We start from the raw sequence: 22,437 nt of genomic DNA, 5'->3' as shown, positions 1-22,437 counted from the left end.
CAGAGTATTTTAATAATAAGGTGTTACACTTTTTCACTACTTGTGAAAAGGTGTAATAAATTAAATAAAAATTGAAACTAGTGCGAGTCGTGACTCTTCCCATAATGCATAGCAATGTACACTTCTGAAAGAAAGTATGCTTTGCATTATTGAATGCTAAGGCTGATAAGTCAAGATCCTTGAAGTAGCCTAATCGTGACAATACTTAATATGCAAACTGTGTTTGCTTATACTTGGATAAAGGATTAAATAAGAATATAATTTTGTGGTAAGTTTAATTCCTAACCAAGTGGGAAAAACTTTCTGCAAGATTCTTATAATTCCATACTGTTGGGGAGATAACTGTTGACAAATGTATCTAGTTATGCATGTTTGTGGTTATGTTTTCAAAAATGTAAAAACAAGATCCTGATTTTTGAGCATGTGAAAATATTCTCAAGAAAAATCAGTTTGGAATATGATATTATTATTATTATTATTATTATACCTTCCATGGAGTCGTCAGGCTCATCATGGGAGGTTCATTCAACTGACAACATATTTATTGTATAGAATTTTAAAATCCTAAACACTTATTGCATTAACAACATATTCTGGGAATGCATTCCATTTGCTGACAATTCTCCATGTAAAAAATCTACTCCTTGCACCCCTCTTCACCACGCTTTCACATAACTTCCAGGGATGACCTCTGGTTCTTACGCTCTCACCTTCTACTCTTTTTACAATCCCTTCTGGATTAATCTGATAAAATCCTCTCACTAACTTAAATGTCTCTATCATATTACCTCTTTTCCTCCTATTCACCAAACTCTGTAATCAACCTCCCTCCATAGCCAGCATTCCAAAGTTCTGACTTTGTCTTAGTCACTCACCTCTGGACCCTTTCCAACGTCTCCACATCACATTGAAAACTAGGAGACCAGATTTGAGCACAGTAGTGCAAGTGTGGTCTGACCAGTGCTTAATACAGTGGAACAACCACTTCTTTATCCCTACATGTTAGAATACTTCTTATCATAGCAGCAATACGATGTGCAGCCTTTGTAATACTAGCAATATGACCTCTAATCTCATTCACTTTTTGCAGTATGATTCCATCATACTATACCATATATAGTACAGAATTTCTGCATTCCATAATGCAGAAATTCTGGAAACCTTGCACTTATTGATATTAAAACTACAACCCCACTCCTTTGTCCAAATAAAAAGTCCATTCAAATCTTCCTGAAGGGAATTAACATCAGCAGTGCTACTTATAATTCTTCCCCATTTTGCATCATCAGCAAACTGCTGAAGATCTGCAGTCAATCCACATGATATATCATTTACAAACAAGATAAACAGCATGGGCCCAAGAACAGAACCCTGGGTTACTGGTTGCCCTCCTTTTTTGAGACACTGGTCTATCGTACACAACCTGCTGGTATTGTTCAGACAGCCAATCTCTGATCCATCTAACTAACATACTATCTCTTCCTATCCTCTGCAGCTTGTACACCCTTATCATATGCAATCTATCAAATTCTTTTGCAAAATCCAAGAATATCACTGTATATGATTCTCCTTTATCTAACACACTTGTTACCTTATAAAATGCAAGTAAATTTCTAAGGCAGGACCTACCCTTTACAAGTCCATGCTGACCATCATAAAGAATGGTATTTACATCAACCCAATCCTGTATTCTATTCCTTACCAATTTCTCCAAAATCTTAACCACAATTCCAGTTATACAGACTGGTCTGTAGTTGGAGAATTCTGTCATAGAACCATGCTCATGGAGTGGTACTATTTTGCCTTCTTTCCACTCCTTAAGAACCCTACCCACTGCAAGACTTTCATTAAATAACCAGATCAAGTGCATAGCCAACTGTTGTGCACATTCCTTAAGAATACGTGGTGATATGTCATCCATTCCCACAGCCTTATCTAACCCAACCAACATCTGATACACCCCTGATTCTTTCACTTCCAATTCTCCTAATACTTGCCTTTCTTCTATATATTGCACCCATCATTTACACCAGTATGATATACACTGATGAAGTGCTCATTCAATAATTCCACTATATCCTTTTCAGCTGTTATTTTGCTGTCATCACTATTCATCAATGTTAATCTGCCATAATTATTCTTTCTCTTGCTTGCCATATTGCAGAAAAATTCCTTCGAGTTAACCTTGACCTGACCAGCCAATCTTCTTTCATACTGCACCATTTCTTTCTTTACCATGTTCGTCACCTTTCTAGCCTGCACTTTATACTCTTCATGGATCCGATCACTGCCAACTGTCTTGTACCTCCTCCACAACATTTTCTTTTCCAGCATAACTTGCTTGATTTCACTCCTCCTCTATTTATTCACTTAACAAGTGAGTATGCAGTTATGCATTTCCCTTTGTCAGATACTGCCTTGCGAGTTTCCATGCATTGTCAACATCTTTTCTTTTTAGCTCATCTATCCAATATACTGATGCTAGCTGACTACAGAGCTTCCTATAATCACCTGCTTTATACTTCCATATGTATCCATTTTTTGCAGTAACCTTTTCTTGTTTCATCACTTCCCAAAGAAGTACCTCATGATCACTCTCACTAACCGGCAGCAGTGTCAACACCTCTTTAACAACCACATCTTGTGAAGTTATCACCAAATCCAAAACATTAAAACCTCTGGTTGCTTCAATCACATGCTACTTAAGATACTTATCTCTCAGAAATTCCACAAACTCATTCTCCTTGTTCCCATACTATCTCCTCCTTCCATTCTATATTCTTGTAATTAACCTCTCCCATCAGGATCACCTTCTTTTTACATGCCTAACTAATTTGCCTAAACATTTCACAATTGGTATTCTCTACATTCCCTGGCCTATAACAGCATCCTATCAGATATACTAAGCTGTTTATTTAAACTTCACACCACACAGATTCAAAATCTGTGCATGCACTATCAACTTCCACACTTTACAGACACAATTCCTCTGCAATCATTAACAGCACTTCCCCTCCTCTTTTCACATTTCTATCCTTCTGGAAAATTATATATACTTCTATTTCTATTCTTGACATCACATCCTACTCAGACAAAGTTTCACTTATTCCAATTATCATTGGACGTACTGACTCAATCAACGCAACAAACTCAGCTCTCTTGTTTCGAATACTTCTTACATTTTTGTGTAAACATAACAATCCTTGTGTGTTTGAGGCCATTCTATCTCATGTTTGGAGGCTTAATGGAATATATACATCACTGAGAAAGGATTAAAACTGATTTTAATACTTCCAGTATTTTGTCTCAGTCACTGAGGCATCTTCTGGGATTACAGAAAGCTAATGTAACACACACTCATGGCAGATCAGAAAAAATAGCCAAGAAAAAGCCAGTCTTTAAAAAAGTACAACCTCCACACCACATTTAAGTCTCACCGTAAACTTGCTATCCTTATCCATTCTAACAAAGATCAGCTCCCTCCTCTCTCAGTGCCTGGAGTTTATAAAGTACCCTGTTTCTGCACAGACAGGTAGATCAGCAACCATCTACTTAGAAGAACACAAATCGTACATCTGCAATCATGACTATGGTCAGTCTGGCCTGGCAGACCATGTTTTGGATACAACCCACAGGATATCCTGGGGGAAAAAAAAAAAAAAAAAAAACTACATGCTTCACCACAGTAAATTCAAAAAAAGAAAGAAAAATATTTTTAGAATCTGCAGCAGCACTCAGAAATCAACCAAATCTAAATAAATATGGTTGCATTAAACTTCCAAAAATTTGGGAAACATTAATTATCAGAGATCCCACCTTACATTCTAGGCCACCTACAATCACCCATAGAGGGCACACCACCTAGATAGGACTTTAGAGCCACCCACGTGTTTGGCTTAGTATTGTGTTGTATTTGAGTGTGTGTTACATTAATTTTTTTGTAATCCCCGAAGATGTCTCAGTGACTGAGACGAAATATTAGAAGTTTTAAAATCAGTTTTAATCCATTCCTAGTGCTGTATATATTCCATTAAGCCTCCAACATGATATCCTCACAGCACTTAAGCCTCAGCACACAGATGCCATTCTACTTATATTTAAGGTTAATTTCTTAAACTCTAATTTAGGGCACTGATTGAATAACAGAGTGGAAGATTTCATCAGAAATAAGAGGAAAGAAAGTACCAGGGATTTTCTAGCATAAGCCCCATGGTTGATTAACTGTTGGTGTTGATAAAGTAAAACTGAGTGTACTACATAAGCTATTGAAACACAAAAGAAAGAAGAGTTTCTTTAGACTTCCTTCTTATAAATAAAAGTATTGATTTTACAAAACAATGCTTATTTGATCATTAGGTTAAAGTATATGAAGTTGAGTTTAAAAATAAACAAATACTTATTATTGTGAAAATACCTTACATGACACAGAAGATGCAGATCATTTTGAAATCAGCATAGCAAATACAGCTGTATTTGTATGTAAACAGAAGCAATGCATCAAAGTGAATTCAGCAGACTGTGTGTTGTATATATTGGACCATATCGTCTAGCAGTTGTTCAAGTGGGTGAGCTAGGTGCATGCATCTAATATTTATAAATATGAATATTATTATTGCTAATATTTGTATAGTAATATTTCTTCTATTATAGCCGCAACCAGCTCTACAGTGCTGGCCTTCAAAACAGCTTGAACTTGATGCTACAATGACTTAGAATAAAAAAATAATAATTTTGCATATGAAATTAAATCAGCATTTATTTTCCAGGTGGAAACATGCAGCAATGGCAAATGAAGAGAGATATAAGGAAAGTGGGGCAATTTTGAAAGCTATCTTTGAGAGGTGAGAAATTTTATTCTTCTCTGGAAGCATTTTATTTCAGAAATGCCAGTTGTTGTGGATTCAGTAAATTCTCTGGAAATGTTATCAAAACAACTCAGTGTTCCTAGGAATAACTGAAAATTGGCACATTAAGTATGTAAGTAACATATACCAAATGCAGTTTTCAGTGAATGTTACCAATCATGTTTCAGGTATAAAATATGCTCAACTCATCAATACATGAAACTGTGCTTGCTTACAGAATACTTGCAAAAAAAAAAAAAAATAGTTTGACTTCCAAATCATATGAGAACTAACTTTCATTTTTATCTCCTATCCTGCTATTCTTTGGGCGATCCTCCTCTCCTGCTCTTTAGAACAACTGCAATTTCTAAAAATTGCAATGTATAGATCAGATCTTATGTCAATAAGTTTATGCTTAACAGTTTTGCATTGCTGGATTTTCACTCATGAATTTTTATTAAACTTTTATTCCTGTAGAACTGACAACAAGCCAGTGAATATATGCAATTACTCACAATTATACTGTTCTGATAACCTTTGCATTATTTGCTTTAGCATGATCATAATCCAACAAAAACATAATATTATGCCTTTTCTGATGCTAGAATATTTACCCACTTCTGATTATAACTTCGTTCTCTGATCTTTAACCTACGCTTCTTGCATCATGTTAAAGTATAGGTATCACAGAGCGAAGTTATAATACAATATAAGCGAAGTGGGTAGATAACTAAAATAAAGAGCCAAAAGGCTTCACTTTTGCGATGCAAATTTATAAAAATTAAGTGGATATTAAATCCAGCATTATTTCAAAGCCAAATATAGAAACTATCGGTGAGTGTATTCCCGTAAGCTTTCTGGTCAGATTTCATAAGAAACTTTTATAGTTTCTATGTTTGTCTTTTAAATAATGCTGGATTTAATATCCATTTAATTTTTATAAAGAAGTGGGTAAATATTCTAGGATCAGAAAAGGCAGAAAATATTGAGGTGCCTTTTTGTGGTGGAGGAAATCTCCCAGTAATGTTACCGACACACTTTTTGTTCATATTCTTGTACTGTGCTTTTCTTCCCATATCCTTTGCTATACTTCTGAGTCTTTTTTGCTATCTTCTCTTCCAGCTCACCATGTGGCATCCGTAAAATGGGGGGGGGGATTCAGTAGTCTTGCACTACTTTGCTTCCACCTTGGCAAGAAGGGCAGTCCTGAATGGCCTGGCCAGGATCAATCAGCTAGTGCTTGGCTGCAAGGGTCAAGGGTATTGAAGTAGATTTCCTTTCACATGGTCTGGACGACAGGGTCCAAGGCTTGCTGTACTGCCAGTATAGTGTTTTGTAAAATGCTATACTGGCAAAACTTTTCTCAATACATAATATGAACTGCTTGATGTTCCCAATGAGATCTGTCTTTAAGGGTCAAGGAGGTGACAGCCATAAGAAGAATCCTTATATGTAGGGATGAGCACCTGGTTCCAACTAGGAACATCATCCTTACCTTCAACACACTAAAACCAAAACGTTAACTGAAAACCATCTGTCAAAGAAAATTATCTCAGTTGCTCAGTTAACCTCTACATTCCAAACCCTCTGTGCTGGTTTAAACTCAACCAGCCGATGTGGATGAAATACTCAGAGCACCTTATGATTTCTCTTGGATAAAAACATCATCAGAATTTTGTCATTTATCATGTAATTACCCTTGTCCATTGTTAATCCCTTAACAGCAATTATAAATACAAAATTAATAACGGAAAAAAACTCTCGTACAAAGATTATTTAATAGTATAATTTTTGCCTGTGTGTCACAGGCATCTTCAGTACATTAAGCTCAAATTAAACAATAACTGACAATTCCAAAAAAGCGCCATCTAAGTAGCTGGTGTAAGATAACTAAAAAGGTCAATAAAATTATTGTTTAATTTGAGCTTAATGTACTGAAGATGCTTGTGACACACAGAAGAAAATTATACTATTAAATAATCTTTGTACGTGAGTTTATTCCATTATTAATTTTGTATTGATATGTCTACTCATGGTATACCTCTTTTAAAAGCAATTATAGAGTCATTAGTGGATTAATTGTTATGGAGCGATCTTGGCATCCCTTAACTTAACGTGTACTGTGCTACTTGGAATTTCTTTCTTAATCTTTCGATATCTCATATTTTTCCTGCACAATTTATTTATTGTTATTTTCCCAAAGATAAAAATGAATTTTACATGTGTGAAAATAATCTATCCTAAAATGACAACAGGTTAGCCTTTGCAATAAATTTATTTAGTAGTAGTAAATTTTCTGTCTTTTATTCTTCATATCAGTGCAGTGGAACAAGACAGTTTATGTTCTTTCATTTAGTGCAGAAATTATTTTTGTGCAGTTTTTAAATGCTTGCATTGTTCAGTTTAAGTGTCATGCTTTTTGCAGCCAATGTTAACTCGATAACCAAATAACTTCCAACTACAATAGCCTCTATATGGATAACTTGACCATCTTCTATTATTTATGTAATATGAGAATAATAGAAAGGCAGATGCAGCAAGCCATTGACCATCTTTCAAAATGGGCACTTGCAAATTGGTTGAAAATTCAGATTTTCACAGCAGAAGACTGTATGTATTTGTAGTAGACATGGTCTTCATTCCGACTCAGAACTTGTACTAGAAACAAACTTCAATCTCAGTTGTACCAGAAGACAGGTTCTTGGGTACCAGTATTTGACAATAAAGTCAGTTTCCTCCTTCACATATGCCAGTTGTGAGATAAGTGATGCAAAGCAGTGAACATCTTCCACCCCTTGGCAGGGGGGGGGGATGCTGACTGATGTTCTTTACTTCAATTGTACTGACCACTGATCAGATCAAAACTTGATTAAGGGTCCCAGGTGTATGTCTTTGCCAGAAGCAGTACCTTGCATTGGTCAGACCCTATCCACGAAGTCATAAGAACTGCAACTTTCGAACTTCTAGTTTGCATGTTGAGGCAAATGAACCACTTTCATCACTTTGATGTGAAAAGTCTGTTATACACTATGAAAATCCTGCCAGACCATGGATGGTGAGCTGATGTATTATGGATATCACAATTTTCACTCCCTCCCAATTTCTATTTCTACTTCCGTCTATCAAAAACCAACTTTTTCAGGTCATCATATTCATAATGCATCAGTTCACCATCCATCTCAAAAATCATCATAAAGTCTTGAGTATCCAGAGCACACAAGATTTGTTCTTTTGAAGAATCCCTAAAACAAGAATTGGAAATTATCAAAGAAATGCCTTACTAAATAGATATAGTCCAATAACAACCCAAAAAATAATTAACCACTCTCCTATAAATCAGCCCAGTCAAGAAGCCTGCAAGACTCCTATTCCATATATTAAAGACATCTCTGAATGTGTGGCAAAAATTAAGAGAAAATATCAACTCATTGCTACCTACAAACCCATCAACCAAATTCACAACTTGCTACCTTCTCCAAAAGATAAACTCTCACCAATGACGCTACCTGGCATATACCAAGTACATTTTCATGTAACTTGTCTTACTATGGACAAACAGGAAGATCTATAAATAAATGTATCCCTGAACATCAAGACCACATCCACTTTATGAAACCTCACAAATCTGGCTTTGCACAACATGGAATTGAAAATGCTAACCACAATCCAATGGCAAACCACCAAGTTACCACATATAAATATGAACAGTTATATAAAGTGCTGAAGCCTTACTTCATAGACCTAATTTTAATCGAAATAACTTTCTCACTATTCCAAAAGTTTGGGAAATTGTTATCCTCAATTACATGTGATGTTTGTTAGTTGTACTGATGATGTCTTATGATATATAAGACAAAAATATTTACCTAATAAAAAAGTTAGTTATGGAAATGACTTCTATTGGGATTTATTGATCAAGTATTTTTTTTTAGAACAACTATATTATACCAACTAGTTTCACCAACTGAGGCTGTTGGCATCTTCAGGGTACATAACTGATATAAGGCACTTAAAGCTAAAAACTGTTACAGACTATAAATCAACCGATTCCAATTATATTTGACAAAATAGAACGTGCACAATACATGCATAGCGCGTGTATGATTTCACTTGTTATAATTTAGGAACGTTCTATAATTGGCACTATAATTCAGCTCCTGCATGTTTAGAGATCTAATGAGGGTCTTCCAGATCTCGGGCAAGATTAATCCTTGGTTCCTGTTAAGGTTTTGTACCGAACGGGCAACTGCTGTGGCTTCTTTAATAATTCGGGAGCGGAAATCCTCCTCTATGTAAGGAATGGTGCTTTTATCCCACTATGATATGGTTAGTTCTTGAGAAATGAAAGGATAAACCCCCGATTTTTCTTCTCTATTGTTATTAACGTCTCCAATGTGCTCCCTTTGTCTTATCTCAAGGCTTCTTGAAGTCTGGCCAATGTAATTTAAACCGCACGAGCAGGGTATGTTGCAAACTCCAGCATATTTGAAGAAAGGATGGCCATCTTTTGGAGATCTTAAGAGTTGTCTAATCGTTTCTGTAGGTTTAAAAGTCACCCTTATTCTATGGGATTTGAGGAGTCTTGCAACTTATTAGAAACTGTCCCCACATATGGAATGACGATTGTAGAAATATACTGTGTTTTGTCCCATTGTCTTTGTGTGTGTGTGTGGGGGGGGTTTCAGAGAAAAGTATCTTGTGGAAGAGTCTCCGAGGTTAGCCATTCATGGTGAGGTTGTTAGATATCAGAGATAATTCATCCTGGAGATCTTGTTGGTCTGTTGTAATGCGGAAAGCACGCTTTTTTAGCATGTGTACAATGCTAAGGATCTGATAAATGTGGTAGGAGGAGCTAAAGTGCAAATAATGTCCTGTATTTGTGGGTTTTCGGTAAACTAAGAGGCTGAGACGACCATTCGTTTGCTTCTTAATTAGGGTGTCCAAAAATGATAATTGGTTATCTTTTTCAAGATCTAGAGTGAATTTGATTGTATGGTGTAATGAGTTGATCTTGTTTAGAAAATCAAACGGGTCCTTTTTTGTGTGGTTCCAAACAATGAAATCGTCTACGTATCTCTACCATACTGTGGGTTTAGGGTCTACTTGAGATAAAATTTTACTTTCAAGATCCTCCATAAAAAGATCAGCAAAAGATGGTGAGAGAGGGCTACCCATTGCAAGGCCAGTTATTTGCTGATATATGGTTTTATTCCATAAGAAAAAGTTTGATGTTAAACAATGGCGGAACAGGGAAGTGATATCTTGTGGAAACAAACTTCCTAAAATGGTGAAAACTTCTTCTACAGAAATTGTTACATCTCTATTCACATGTTAGTGAATAGAGATGTAACATCCAAACTTGTGAGTAGGTCCGTATTGGAGATGTTCTTCAATTTCTCTACGAAATGTTGCGAATTTTGTATGTAAGCATCCGAATTATGGATGTGTTGTTTGAGGAGGCTTGCAAGGTGTTTAGATAACAGATAGGTGGGCGAGTTGATACCGTCTGCAATAGGGCGTAACAGTATTCCATCTTTGTGTACTTTTGGAGCGCCATATAGTCTTGGTGTTAGTGGATGCATAGACTTCAGTCTTCGTTTTAAATCTGTAGGCCAGTTTACCATGTGATGCAATAAATCGTTGGTATCGTTGTGATTCTTTAATGTTGGATCTGTGACTAGGACATGGTAAACAAACGTATCTGATAGTAAGTTGCTAATTTTATCTTCGTAATCCCTGGTGTTTAAAATCACTGTGCAGTTGCCCTTATCTGCTTTTAATATAATGATATCATTCTTTTTCTTTAAACTATACGTTGTTCTTTTTTCCAGAGGGGTGATGTTTGTGTTAGGAGTTCTTGAAAATGAGAGGATAATACTACTTTTTAATCTAAGATCATTAGCTGTGGGTTCCGGTAACAACGAGACTGCTTTTTCTATATTACAAATGATATCCGCTTTAGGAATATGATCAGGTGTTATCGCAAAGTTAAAACCTTTCTTGAGTATAGAGATCTCTGGTTTTGTTAATACGTGATCTGATAGATTAAAAATAACTGTTGTCTGGCAGAGAAGGTTTAGATTTAAAACATTTTGCATAAAGATCGTTGAATTTTGATTTGGTTATGTTTGCTTGTTATAAAGGCTTTCTCATAGCTAATATTGATCATTCTGTCTAGAAGTGACCATATATCTTGGTCTAAAGTACTAGAGATATCTTCAAAAAACTGATAACATTGTAAATCTATTTTGCTTAATAGAAATCTAGTGTGTTGTATCTGTTCACGTAAAAGTGCCAACGATGTTTTAAAATAAATATGTTTAGTTTGTCTGGAATGGAATTGTTCCTTTAAAGATAGAAACTTGGGAATGATGTTGTTGTCCCGACATCTTTCAAAAAAGTAAGGTGATTTAATAGTCTGGCCTTTTTTGCATTTTAGGAGTTCAAAACAGCGTACCTTTTTTTGGTTTCCCCATGGATTCTATTCATGTTAAAATGTTATTTTCTTGACCACGAAAACTATCGAAATGACTTCTATTGGGATTTATTGATAAAGTATTTTTTTAGAACAACTATGTTATACCAACTTTTTTCACCAACCGAGGCTGTTGGCATCTTCAGGGTACATAATTGATATAAGGCACTTAAAAAAAGTTAGTTATTTACTGTGGCATACGTGTTATTTTATAGTTATGGATACCACACAGGTTTCACTTTATATATATATATATATATATATATATATATATATAAATAAAAAAAAGTATAAGAGAGGGAGGGAGAAAAGGCCTCAGATCTTATGTCATCATATAGCCAAAGGCTATCTGATATAGTTTTCCTTTTTTCACAAATCTCATGTAGATGAACAATCAAAAGAACACTTGAGTGCAAAGATGACTGTGGTAAGCCTTATCTGAGTTAACTGCCTCGAGTTGGCCTTCTCTGCTTGGGATTGCTCTCCAGTCATCCTTTGCAATTGAGCATAACACATTGAATTAAGAAGATGAAACCATTTAAAAAACCTCACATAGCAAAAATAGACAGAATTTTATCTCCCCCTGGTGAATATTGCATAATGTGGTGGTCTACACCACCTAGCGAAAAATTTGATATCTCCTAGAATGCTTCTTTCTAAATATAAAAATCATCTGACTGAACAATAAACTTTCCACAATACAATATTATAAAGCATTTGGATGTCATGTTGCTGGTTTTCAAATCATGTTTCTTTCTAACCTTCCATAAATGTTATTTTAATTCATTAATTATAAAAATCAAAATTCTCTTGCTATTGCTGACAGGTGGTGGTTTTTTTTTAAAAATAAAAAACCTGTTCTGTTGCATGTAATGGAATGCCCAACACATTACATAATCTGCTCCAAATACGCAGGGCAAGAGGGCAGCTGTAGAATGCATGTTCTACTGTTTCCAATCGGTAACAGATGTCACAGATTGGATCTCCTATATTAAAGTACCTCCATTTGATGGTATTGACTGGAAGGCGGCCATATGCAATTCTCCAAGCAAGATTCTCCCCCCCCCCCCCCCCCCCCCGTTAGGGTATCCTTGGAACTTCAATAAGTTATGAAACAAAGTTTTGTTGTCAGTACCCAACCGCAGAAGTTCGTGGCGAAAGAGATTAAAGATTTCTTTAATCTTTTTTTTAATGGAAAGAATGTCAGTGCCAGAGTGTTGTAGCAGTCTTAGAGTTCAGCACAGAATGTTGTAATATTCAAGAACAATCTTAGCTTTTGGACCTTTATAATCATTTATTCTAAACATTTGAAAATGAAAAAAAAAAAAAAAAAAAAAAAAAAAACCAGGCAGTACAGGAGACAATCTGCACATGTGTGATTGGTCTGCAATATTTTATGGATTTTTGAAGCTGTATTGCTTAAATAGTAGAATTTTAAGACTGGAAGCCCAAATCCTCCATGCCTCTTTGATAGTTTAAGAAATTCCTTTTTAACTTCTTGGTATTTTTTGGACCAAAAAATAACAAAAAAATTGCACAGGCTTACTATACAATTATTTTTCTTCAGATTCTGTGATGTTTGTAATAATAAATATTACAGACATCACAGAAGACTATATTAGAAGACTGGAAAATAGGTGGCCCTATTTTCCAGTCTTCTAAGGTTTCGATGTTCTTCTATATAAGTGTTCTTGAACTGGTAATATTAGGTAAGTGGATAAGGGAATTCCAAGTATATCTCTCTCTCTCTCTTGGGGTTTAGTCCAAAAGGAATGCCTCCAAGATCCCACTTTTAAAAACTTTTAATTTTGTCTTATCTGCATTAGTAGTTAATCCACTGATCTTGCTGAATTTTTCCAAAATGCAAAAAAAAAAAAAAAAAAAAAGTATGTGGAATCAATATCGTTCAAAGTGAACACTACATCATTGGCATATGCTAATACCTTATTTTCCTTCATAGTTGAAGAAACTTATTCCTAGCACAGCACGTGTATTGTTGACTTCCTGTAAGAAAGGTTCAAGAACCAATGCAAAGAGCAGTAGACTAAGAGGGCAATCTTGCTTGATTCCTTTTTGAATTTTGAACAGGTCTGACAGGAACCCATTAACTAAGAGGTTGGTAGTTGAATTGGCATAGACTCCTTTGATAACGGATAGCAGCTTTTTACCTACACCAATTTGCTGGAGAATGTGGAACAGAAAGGGATGCCGGACATTATCAAATGTTTGAGTAAGGTCTACTGATAGTACTGCCGTTGAGTGCTTTTTTGTGTTAACTAAGCAGATTAGATCACGTAGCAGAAATAGATAAAATTCTACTGCTTGACTTGGTACTCCATACACCTGTGTACTTTTAATTATGTTCATTCCCACTTTGAGCTTGTTATTGATAATGCAGATAAATATCAGTATTTTTCAGATAAAAATAAAAGAATACCTTCCAGCTGCTGATTAAGTTATGGTCTCTATTATATTTTGGAATGAGGACAGTAGGGCTTGCTACAAATTCATTTGTTATGTGTCTTGACGAGAGAAGAGAAGCAAGTAGCATAACTAGAATGGGAAGAATAAAATCCCAGGCCTTGCAGTAAAGTTCTATCCCTAGACCGTCAGGTCCTGGGGATTTTCTTGTCTGGCATTCTTTATAGACTTGTGGTAACTTCAGATGCTGCTGTGGGTCTGTCAAGCCCATCTTGAATGTGAACAGGAGAGTCCTTTATGTTCTAAGAGTCAAGAATGTGAGTATATTTTTTTTTTGCCACTAACTTAATTTTAGAATAAGATTATGCTTTTTTTTTTTTTTTAAACCAATAAATTTAATGATGAATTATGCCAAGTTTCACCAACTGGGTTGTTTGGCTTCTTCAGGGCATACGAACCATAAAGACAACTCAAAGTTGCTAGTACATAGAACAAATGTATAAAATACAACAAAATTAAAAAGACCAATTTTCCAATGAAGAGTCATAGAAAGAAATCAACCACTGTTACTGCGTCTGGGGCGGCAGTCCGGGCTCCTGATGAGAAATATGCTACAAGGACCCATATTAACATTTTGCAACTCAATATCAGTGGTACTCAGAGAAAAAGGGATGAACTTCAATACATGCTTTACAAAAACAATATCCATATTGCTTGTCTGCAAGAAACAAAACTGAACAAAAATCTGAACTTCTGCATCAAAGGATACACAGTTCTTAGGAAGGATAGAGAGGAAAGAGCAGGTGGCAGACTTGCTATCCTTTTGAAGACCCCAGAAATCAAATTCAAAGAAATCACTCTAAATCAATATTTAAATAATAACAGTTCGACGGAAGCTCAAGCTGTTGAAATACACCTACCAAACCATTCTCTTTCAATCGCAAATTTCTACCACCATGATAATACAAATATCGATACAGACATCATTGAAAAGCTAAGCGAAGCTCCAACTGATACAACCATCATATTTGATGACCTAAATGCAAAATGCCCAACGTGGCGCTCCCCCGCTTTAGACCATAAAGGTCAACAATTGGAAGACCTCCTTACAGATTTGGAACTCAACAATTAACAATGGACAAAGCACCTATTGACTGCTATTGACATCACAGCTATTAATTATAGCATCGCATCAAGTGCATAATGGAAAATTTTGGGAAATGCCATCAGTGACCACAGACCCATAATAACAATACTGAACTTCAAGATTGATCAAGAACAGTAAATCAAAAGGACATGGAACTTCAGAAAAGCTGACTGGACAAGGATTACTCAAATCTTGGAGAGCCTCTGTCAAGATGAACCTGTCTCTGGAAACCTTGACAGAAAATTGCAAATCCTTACTTCACACATCAATAAAGCTGCCAAAGCAACAGCACCAAGAGGCAAACGGCAAAATTCCTGGATACCATACTGGAAAGATCACAATATTGATTCAATGATAACAGAAAGAGGCAATGTCAATGAACAATTCAGAATTAATAAAACTGATGAATTCAGAAAGAAATTAATGGACATAACACACAAAATAGAGCAGGAAATTTGGAAGTGCAAACAAGAGAAATGGGCAGAGCTTTGCAGTAACCTGGACCCAAGAAAAAACAGCTAACACTGGAACATTATTAGAATCCTAGACAACAGTATCAAAGAAGAGAACCAACAGAAAACAAACTCCATCATAAATGCTGAGAAAAAAGCTATTACAGATCAAGAAATTGCAAACACACTTGCAAAAACCTATTCAAGCAACTCCAAACTTCAGTATTACAGAGAGGACAAGACCCTCAATAAACTCACAAGTAAAATACTAAAACAAGCAAGAACATACCAAACTAATGACATCTCTGAAGAAAACTGCACCTAATAAATCTCCTGGTAATGATCTTAACTTTGGTCGCATGGTCAAACACCTTGGCAAAAATGCCAAAGAACAACTTCTGGACATTTTCAATACCTCTTGGCGAACAGGTAAACTTCCAAAAGAATGGAAAAAATTGGTTATTGTACCCATCCTGAAACCTGACAAAAATGCTGCAGAATGTCAAAGCTATAGACCTCTCGCATGCTCTTTAAAATTACTGAAAGAATCATACACTCCAGGCTCATGCACTGGCTGACAAAAAAATAAGAAAATTAACTACTACCAAACTGCCTATAGAGCCCATCATTCAACAACAGATCAATTATTCCACTTCTGCCAAACAATAATAGACTAATTTCAGGAAAAACCAACAAAAAAGACAACTGCCATATTCCTTGATATGACTGCTGCTTTCAATCGTGTTTGGATCAAAAAATTAATACAAACAGTACATGATATTGGAATTAGAGGAAATGCTTTAAATCTGGATTCCTGATTTCATTAGAGAAAGAAAGATCAAGGTTAGAATCAATGCAGCAATATCAAGAGAGCGGAGAACCTGGGCTGGTGTTCCCCAGGGCTCAGTACTCAGTCCCTTACATATTCCTTTTATATGTCAATAACATTCATCCCTACCTTACAGAAGACACCAAAGTAGCTTGCTATGCAGATGATATAGCCATTTAGCACACAAGTACTAAAATCAAAGAATCAGAGGAGATTCTAAACAAATCCATGAGAGGATTAGAAAAATGGTCAGATAAACTTAAACTCAAAATCAACCCAGACAGAACAAAACTAAGTACCTTTAGTACAGACAGGAAAAATAGACATTCCTACAATCCCAAAGTCATGATCAACAACAAGCTAATTGAAAAAGTCACAAATCCAAAATACCTTGGTATTACGCTTGATCAGGAATTACGTTTTGCACAACACATCTCTAACACTTCCAACAGAGCTCTAAAAAAAATTAAATATACTGAAAAGGCTTTGTGGAACAAATTGGGGCGCAAAGCCAAAAATCCTCAATACTACTTATGCTACACTAATAAGACCAATAGTGGAATATGCAGCACCTATATGGTCATCTTCGGCCTCATTGGTAAAGGAAAAATTAGACAAAATACAAGCAAAAGCATCCAAGATTATCATTGGTGCAGTCTCATCCACTAACAACATTAGAGCTCAACAGGAATGTGGGCTCGACCTGCTGGAGGACAGATGAAAATTTGCCACCATAAAATTCATAAATAATATCAGAAGCTACCAAAGCAATCATATCTACCTAAAAACTTATGAACATTGGAATCAAAAATGCAGACTTCATAGATCATCAACTTTACAATATGATGACACTATCAGGAAGGAAATAGGTCTTGATCAGCTAAATTCCCACATGAACAAAGAACCTCTATTTTCCAGTCCTTTACCTCCAAATATCTCCATAAATCTAAACCTTACCAAACTCTGTACAAAAAAAGAATCAAAAGAAATGCTCAAAGAAAAAGGCCTAAATACTATCAACCTTCTTTCATTCTCCAAACAGGTTATTTGTTATACCGATGGATCGTCAGACACCAACATGATTAATGGAGGCACTGGTGTTCTTCTTCTACTCCTGAAAGGTGAAAAACTTTCAATAAAAGTTGGATCTGGGAGAATCACTTCCAATTTTACCAGCGAACTCTACGCAATAAAGCGCTTGAAGCCTACTTAAAACTATCATCATCTCAACAATCTGAAGGAATTATAATTTACAGTGACTCAAAATCAGCTATGGAGGCAATCAAAAATGACAATACCAAGCTCCCACAAGACATCCATAAACTCTTGAATCAACTAAAGTGTTTGGGAAAAAGTTGCATTTTACAATGGATCTCTGCTCATGTAGGCATTGATTATAATGAAGCAGCTAATAAATTAGCAAAAGAGGCCAGAGAACTCAACCAAGAAACTCGCATGATAACTCTTGCTGATGCTAATGCACTAACAAAAGCTAAACTAATTCCACTGAAATCAGTGATACAACATCAAATTCCTGAAGTCAATGCTTGACAGAAAGACCTCCACCATGATAGCAAGACTACGAACAGGACATTATAGAGGAATGAAGATCAATACAGATGATACGAGAACATATAGAAACTGCTACAACTGCACCAATACCGAACTGACACCCACTCACATCTTTACCTGTCCAGCAATTACAGCAGCCTTGCAAGAAATAGATCCTATTCCTGAACAATAGCTCTATACAAACAAAATAATTGACATAGCAAAAGCAGTTCAAGGAGCATATGGAAACATCTAAGACTCTTCAAAGGACAAGACAACAACAATTAAAAAGACATGTCACATCATACTCATGGAGCGTGTGTTTCATTAGTTATTGTTGTGTGTGCATGCTCTGTAGTTTGCAGCGAAATTAAATTCTGGCAAGCTATCTTATTAGGGTTTTCCATATGTTAGGCAGGATCATTCCTTGATTTCTGTGTAGGCTACTTTCAGAATGGAGAACCACTGTGGCTTCTTTGAAATTGTGACACCAGAAATTTTCTTCTGGATAAGGCATGGAACTTTTGTCCCATTCTGTGGTATGGCTTGTGTTGAAGAAGTGGAGGGCTAATCCAGAACTATCTATTTTGTTGTTTTTAACATCTCTTATGTGTTCCTTTTTTCTTATTTCAAGACTTCTTGATGTCTGACCTATGTAGCTTAGACCACAAGAGCAAGGGATGTTGTATACTCCAGCATGTTTGAAGGAGGTATTGCTGTCTTTTGGTGACCTTAATATAAAACCCAGCCTGCCTGAGGACAAAGTAATCTTTAACCTCTCTGACCATTCCTTAACACAACCGGAAGTCAGCATACTAAAAAAAAAAGGATTAAATTTTGCTAACACACCTAACCATATTCCAAAAGTCAACATTATTTCCAACAAAGAGACAGCACTTTCATCTTTGTCCGAAACAATAGCCAATGATCTTAGATTAAAGAGCGCTGTTATCCTTTTGTCATCAAGACCGCCAAACCAAAATATAACACCTTCAGAAAAGAGAGCTCTCTCCAACTTGAAGGACAAAAATCATCATTTTAAAGGCAGACACAATTAAGATCACAGAACAGACAAAGGAAACTCGACGGTTATCCTCAATACCAAAGACTACACAATTAAGATCACAGAGTTACTCTCAGATACATCAACTTATCGGATATTAGACTCAGACCCTACATGGAAAAACCACGAGGCTACAAATAATTTATTATGTAATAATAATAGCTGGTGTACAGATCTACAATGGAGATTGAAGTCTTTGCATCCAGTGACACTGAGATTATACGGTTCTCCTAAAGTTCACAAAAGTGGAGTCCCTCTATGCCCCATAGTCGATGGAAGAAATTCTCCAACCTACCTGTTGTCTAAATACATGCCCATCTCCTAAAGGATCATATTCAAAACTCTGATACCTACAAAAGAATTCAAAGCACTTCATTACTAAATTGAAAACATCTCATTTTTGAAACAGATATTCTTGCCAGCGTGGGCATGGTATCTTTATTCACCAACATCCCAGTAGAAGTAGTTATCGACATTTTACATAATCTGTATCCTCAAGATACTACTAACCTCTTCAATCATTCCCTCAAATCAAACTTCTTTAAATGGAATGGCACTATCTATGAACAACTAACTGGCTTGGCTATGGACAGTCCCCCTATCTCTTCCGTGCACAGATCTTTTCATGGAGAAACTAGAAAATGACATCCTTTCCCAATTAGACCCTAAGCCATTAATATGGTGGAGGGTATGTTGATGACATTTTTATAATTTGGAGAAACACTAAAACAGCACTTTTTGACTTTCTAACAAAAATAAATTCTTCCACCAGAAAATCAAATTCGCCTTGAAACTTGAGAAGGATAGACAACTACCATTTTTAGATACCCTAATCAAAAAACATGCAGATGGACATATCAGCCTTAAAGTCTACTGTAAACCAACTCGTACTTGACGTTATCTTCACTTTTCGTCTACTCGCCACATTCTCAAAAACTTAGCACATTTACATGCTCAAAAATAGAGCCACCAGCATCATATCAGAAGAAAAAGACCTCCAGGACGAATTAACTCGTATATCACAGACCCTGGTAAAAAAAATGGCTATCCAAGATATTCAATTAAAAAAATTCTTCATAGCAACCTCATACAACAACAGTCTGCCAAGACTCAATATAAATCCTCAATTGCCATTCCTTATGCAGGAACAGTGTCAAAAAATATTGCAACACTCTTCAAACCTTTTGAAATTAGAGTAACTTTAAAACCGATCAAGACGATCCGAAACATATTAAGGTCACCAAAAGATAGCAATACCTTCTTCAAATATGCTGGAGTATACAACATCCCTTGCTCTTGTCGTCTAAACTACATTCATACATCAAGAAGCCTTGAAATAAGAAAAAAGAACATGTAGGGGATGTTAAAAACAACAAAATAGATAGTTGTGGATTAGCCCTCCATTTCTTCAACACAAGTCACACCATTGAATGGGACAAAAGTTCCATGCTTTATCTAGAAGAAAATTTCTGGTGTTGCAATTTCAAAGAAGCCACAGTGGTTCTCCGTTCTGAAAGCAGCCTAAATAGAAATCAAGGAATGATTCTGCCTGACATATGGAAAACCCTAATGAGATCGCTAAGCTTGCCAGAATTTAATTTCGCTGCTAGCTACAGAGCATGCACACACAATCTCCTTGCATATGATGTTACACGTCTTTTTAATTTTGTTATATTTTATACATTGTTCTATGTATTAGCGACTTTGAGTTGTCTTTACCGTTGAAGAAGCCAAACAGCCCAGTTGGTGAAACTTGTTGGCATAATTTATTATTAAATTTATTGGTAAAAAAAAAAAACCCAGGGTAATCTTATTCTAAAATTAATTTAGTCAAGGATGTCTTTAGTGGTGGACATGTCTTTGCCATCAACGCAGAATTTAATGAATTGTCTATCGAAGAATGCAGCGGAAGGGCTATCTGCTAAGTGCTACTGTATTCTTATTTTAAAATTTCTTTCTACTACTTATTTTTGTCTTTCCATTTCTATCTCTATGTTAATATTTCTAATGATGTTGCTACATTCTATACCATTGCATTGGTTTGCTATGAACCAGCTTCTCTCTCTGTGTATACAGGTCTTTCAACTTTTTTTTTCTTTTGAGGAAAGCCTGTTCCTTTCCCCATTTCATCATATTCTGTTTTACTGCTTGTTTGAATGTTAACCACATATCCCAGTTCCAAGTAACATATTCGAACTTGAATAGAGGATCCGGAATTTGGTTAAAAAGATCAACCCTAAATTTGGTGGAATTCTTCATGGTCCAGAACTTTTCTCTACTTGTTCCATGCAGCAGAATTTAAGTAAAACTGGATTATGATCTGACATGTTGATGTTAAGATGTTTTATCTGAATTATCCTATTTATAAGGGAAGAAGAGATATAAATTTGATCAAGATGGGTACTGATACCTTAATTCATGTACATGTGAGCCTGCAGATTAGAATTGCGGCTCTTCCACATATCTACTAGTTGAGCATTGTTGAGTCATGTTTTTAACTGTGCATATCCCACTTTTCCACTCCTGGGGTGGCCTCCTATTTTGTCTAATGTGGGATTTTCAATATTTTATTTCAATAATTCCAGTCCTCAGCTGCTATGATGTAGTGAGCACCATATAAATATGGCTCCAGTTCCTGGAAGAATTTTCGTATAACTGTCCCATTGGATGGGAGCATAAACATTTATAAACCTTATTCCCGTAGATATTGCAGTCTATGTCAAGATTCTCCCTTCTGCATCCCTTTTGAATATTGCAGAATGACCCAAGGAGGAGGGGGGACAAGAATAAGAACTCCTATTCCAGTCCTGTTAAATCTTTCAAAGCTCCAATAAAAAAGAACTGGATATCTATCTGTTAGTTTTTATATCTGCAGGAGTATGGTTCTTGGAGAAACAGAAACCTGATATTATGGCATAGCATCAGTTTCCATGTAGTTTCTTGTTCAATTTGCCTGTGGAATCCTCATACATTTAATGAGGCAATGCAGAAAGGAGATGCTGTGATTAGTGAAGTGTCACTGGTAAGTCTTTAACTTCTAGATTTTGGATGAATCTGATGAGTTCTTCACTCTGTGAAGGAGCCATTGTGTAGCTTGCTTCTTGTAAACTGTTTTCCAGTTTTTTACAGTTCCTTTCGATTATTTCAATTTCATGCCTATTATTCTTGATTTAGAAGCTAGTTAATTTCTTTTCACGTAGATGATAATCGTACTGAGAAAACTTTGAATCAGTAAACTTTATTATTTTTTCTTTAATTGTATCTCTTGCTTTCCCTTTACAGGTAGCCCCCCCCCCCTATCCACGGGGGATACATTTCAAGATGCTTCCGTAGATATCTGAAAGTGCGGATAATACCGAACCCTATATATGCTGTTTTTTTTTCTATGCATACATACCTATGAGCAAATTGAATTGAATTTATAAATTAGACAGAGTAAGAGATTAACATAATAACTAATATTAAAATAGAATATTTATAACAATATACTGCAATAAGTTACCTGAATGAAATCTTAGCAACCCTGGCATATGTTTTTTTTTTATTATTTATTTATTTATTATTTTATGAAGTAGAGAACTTTCACCTTTTTGCTTAAAAGAAAGCACTTTACGACTTTTCTTTGGCATATCCAGATTTGGGGCCCTTATTAAGT

General features: G+C 35.7%; 1 protein-coding gene across 3 annotated transcripts in view; it reads left to right on the top strand.

Annotated features, from left to right (window-relative positions):
* Positions 1-22,437, top strand: part of mip40 (Myb-interacting protein 40) — a 225,467-nt gene that overhangs the window by 189,716 nt on the left and 13,314 nt on the right. For all 3 annotated transcript variants that reach the window (XM_090406878.1, XM_090406870.1, XM_090406862.1), the window contains one exon: positions 4,767-4,841. In XM_090406878.1, coding sequence (XP_090263004.1) covers positions 4,767-4,841 — 75 coding nt within the window. The remainder of the gene's footprint in view (positions 1-4,766; positions 4,842-22,437) is intronic.

The sequence above is a fragment of the Typopeltis vanoorti genome, chromosome 2, assembly GCF_054136105.1.
Source record: "Typopeltis vanoorti isolate ZY-2024b chromosome 2, IOZ_Tvanoo_1.0, whole genome shotgun sequence".
In the NCBI taxonomy this organism is placed as follows: domain Eukaryota; kingdom Metazoa; phylum Arthropoda; class Arachnida; order Uropygi; family Thelyphonidae; genus Typopeltis; species Typopeltis vanoorti.
This window is presented reverse-complemented; position numbering and strand designations above follow the sequence as displayed.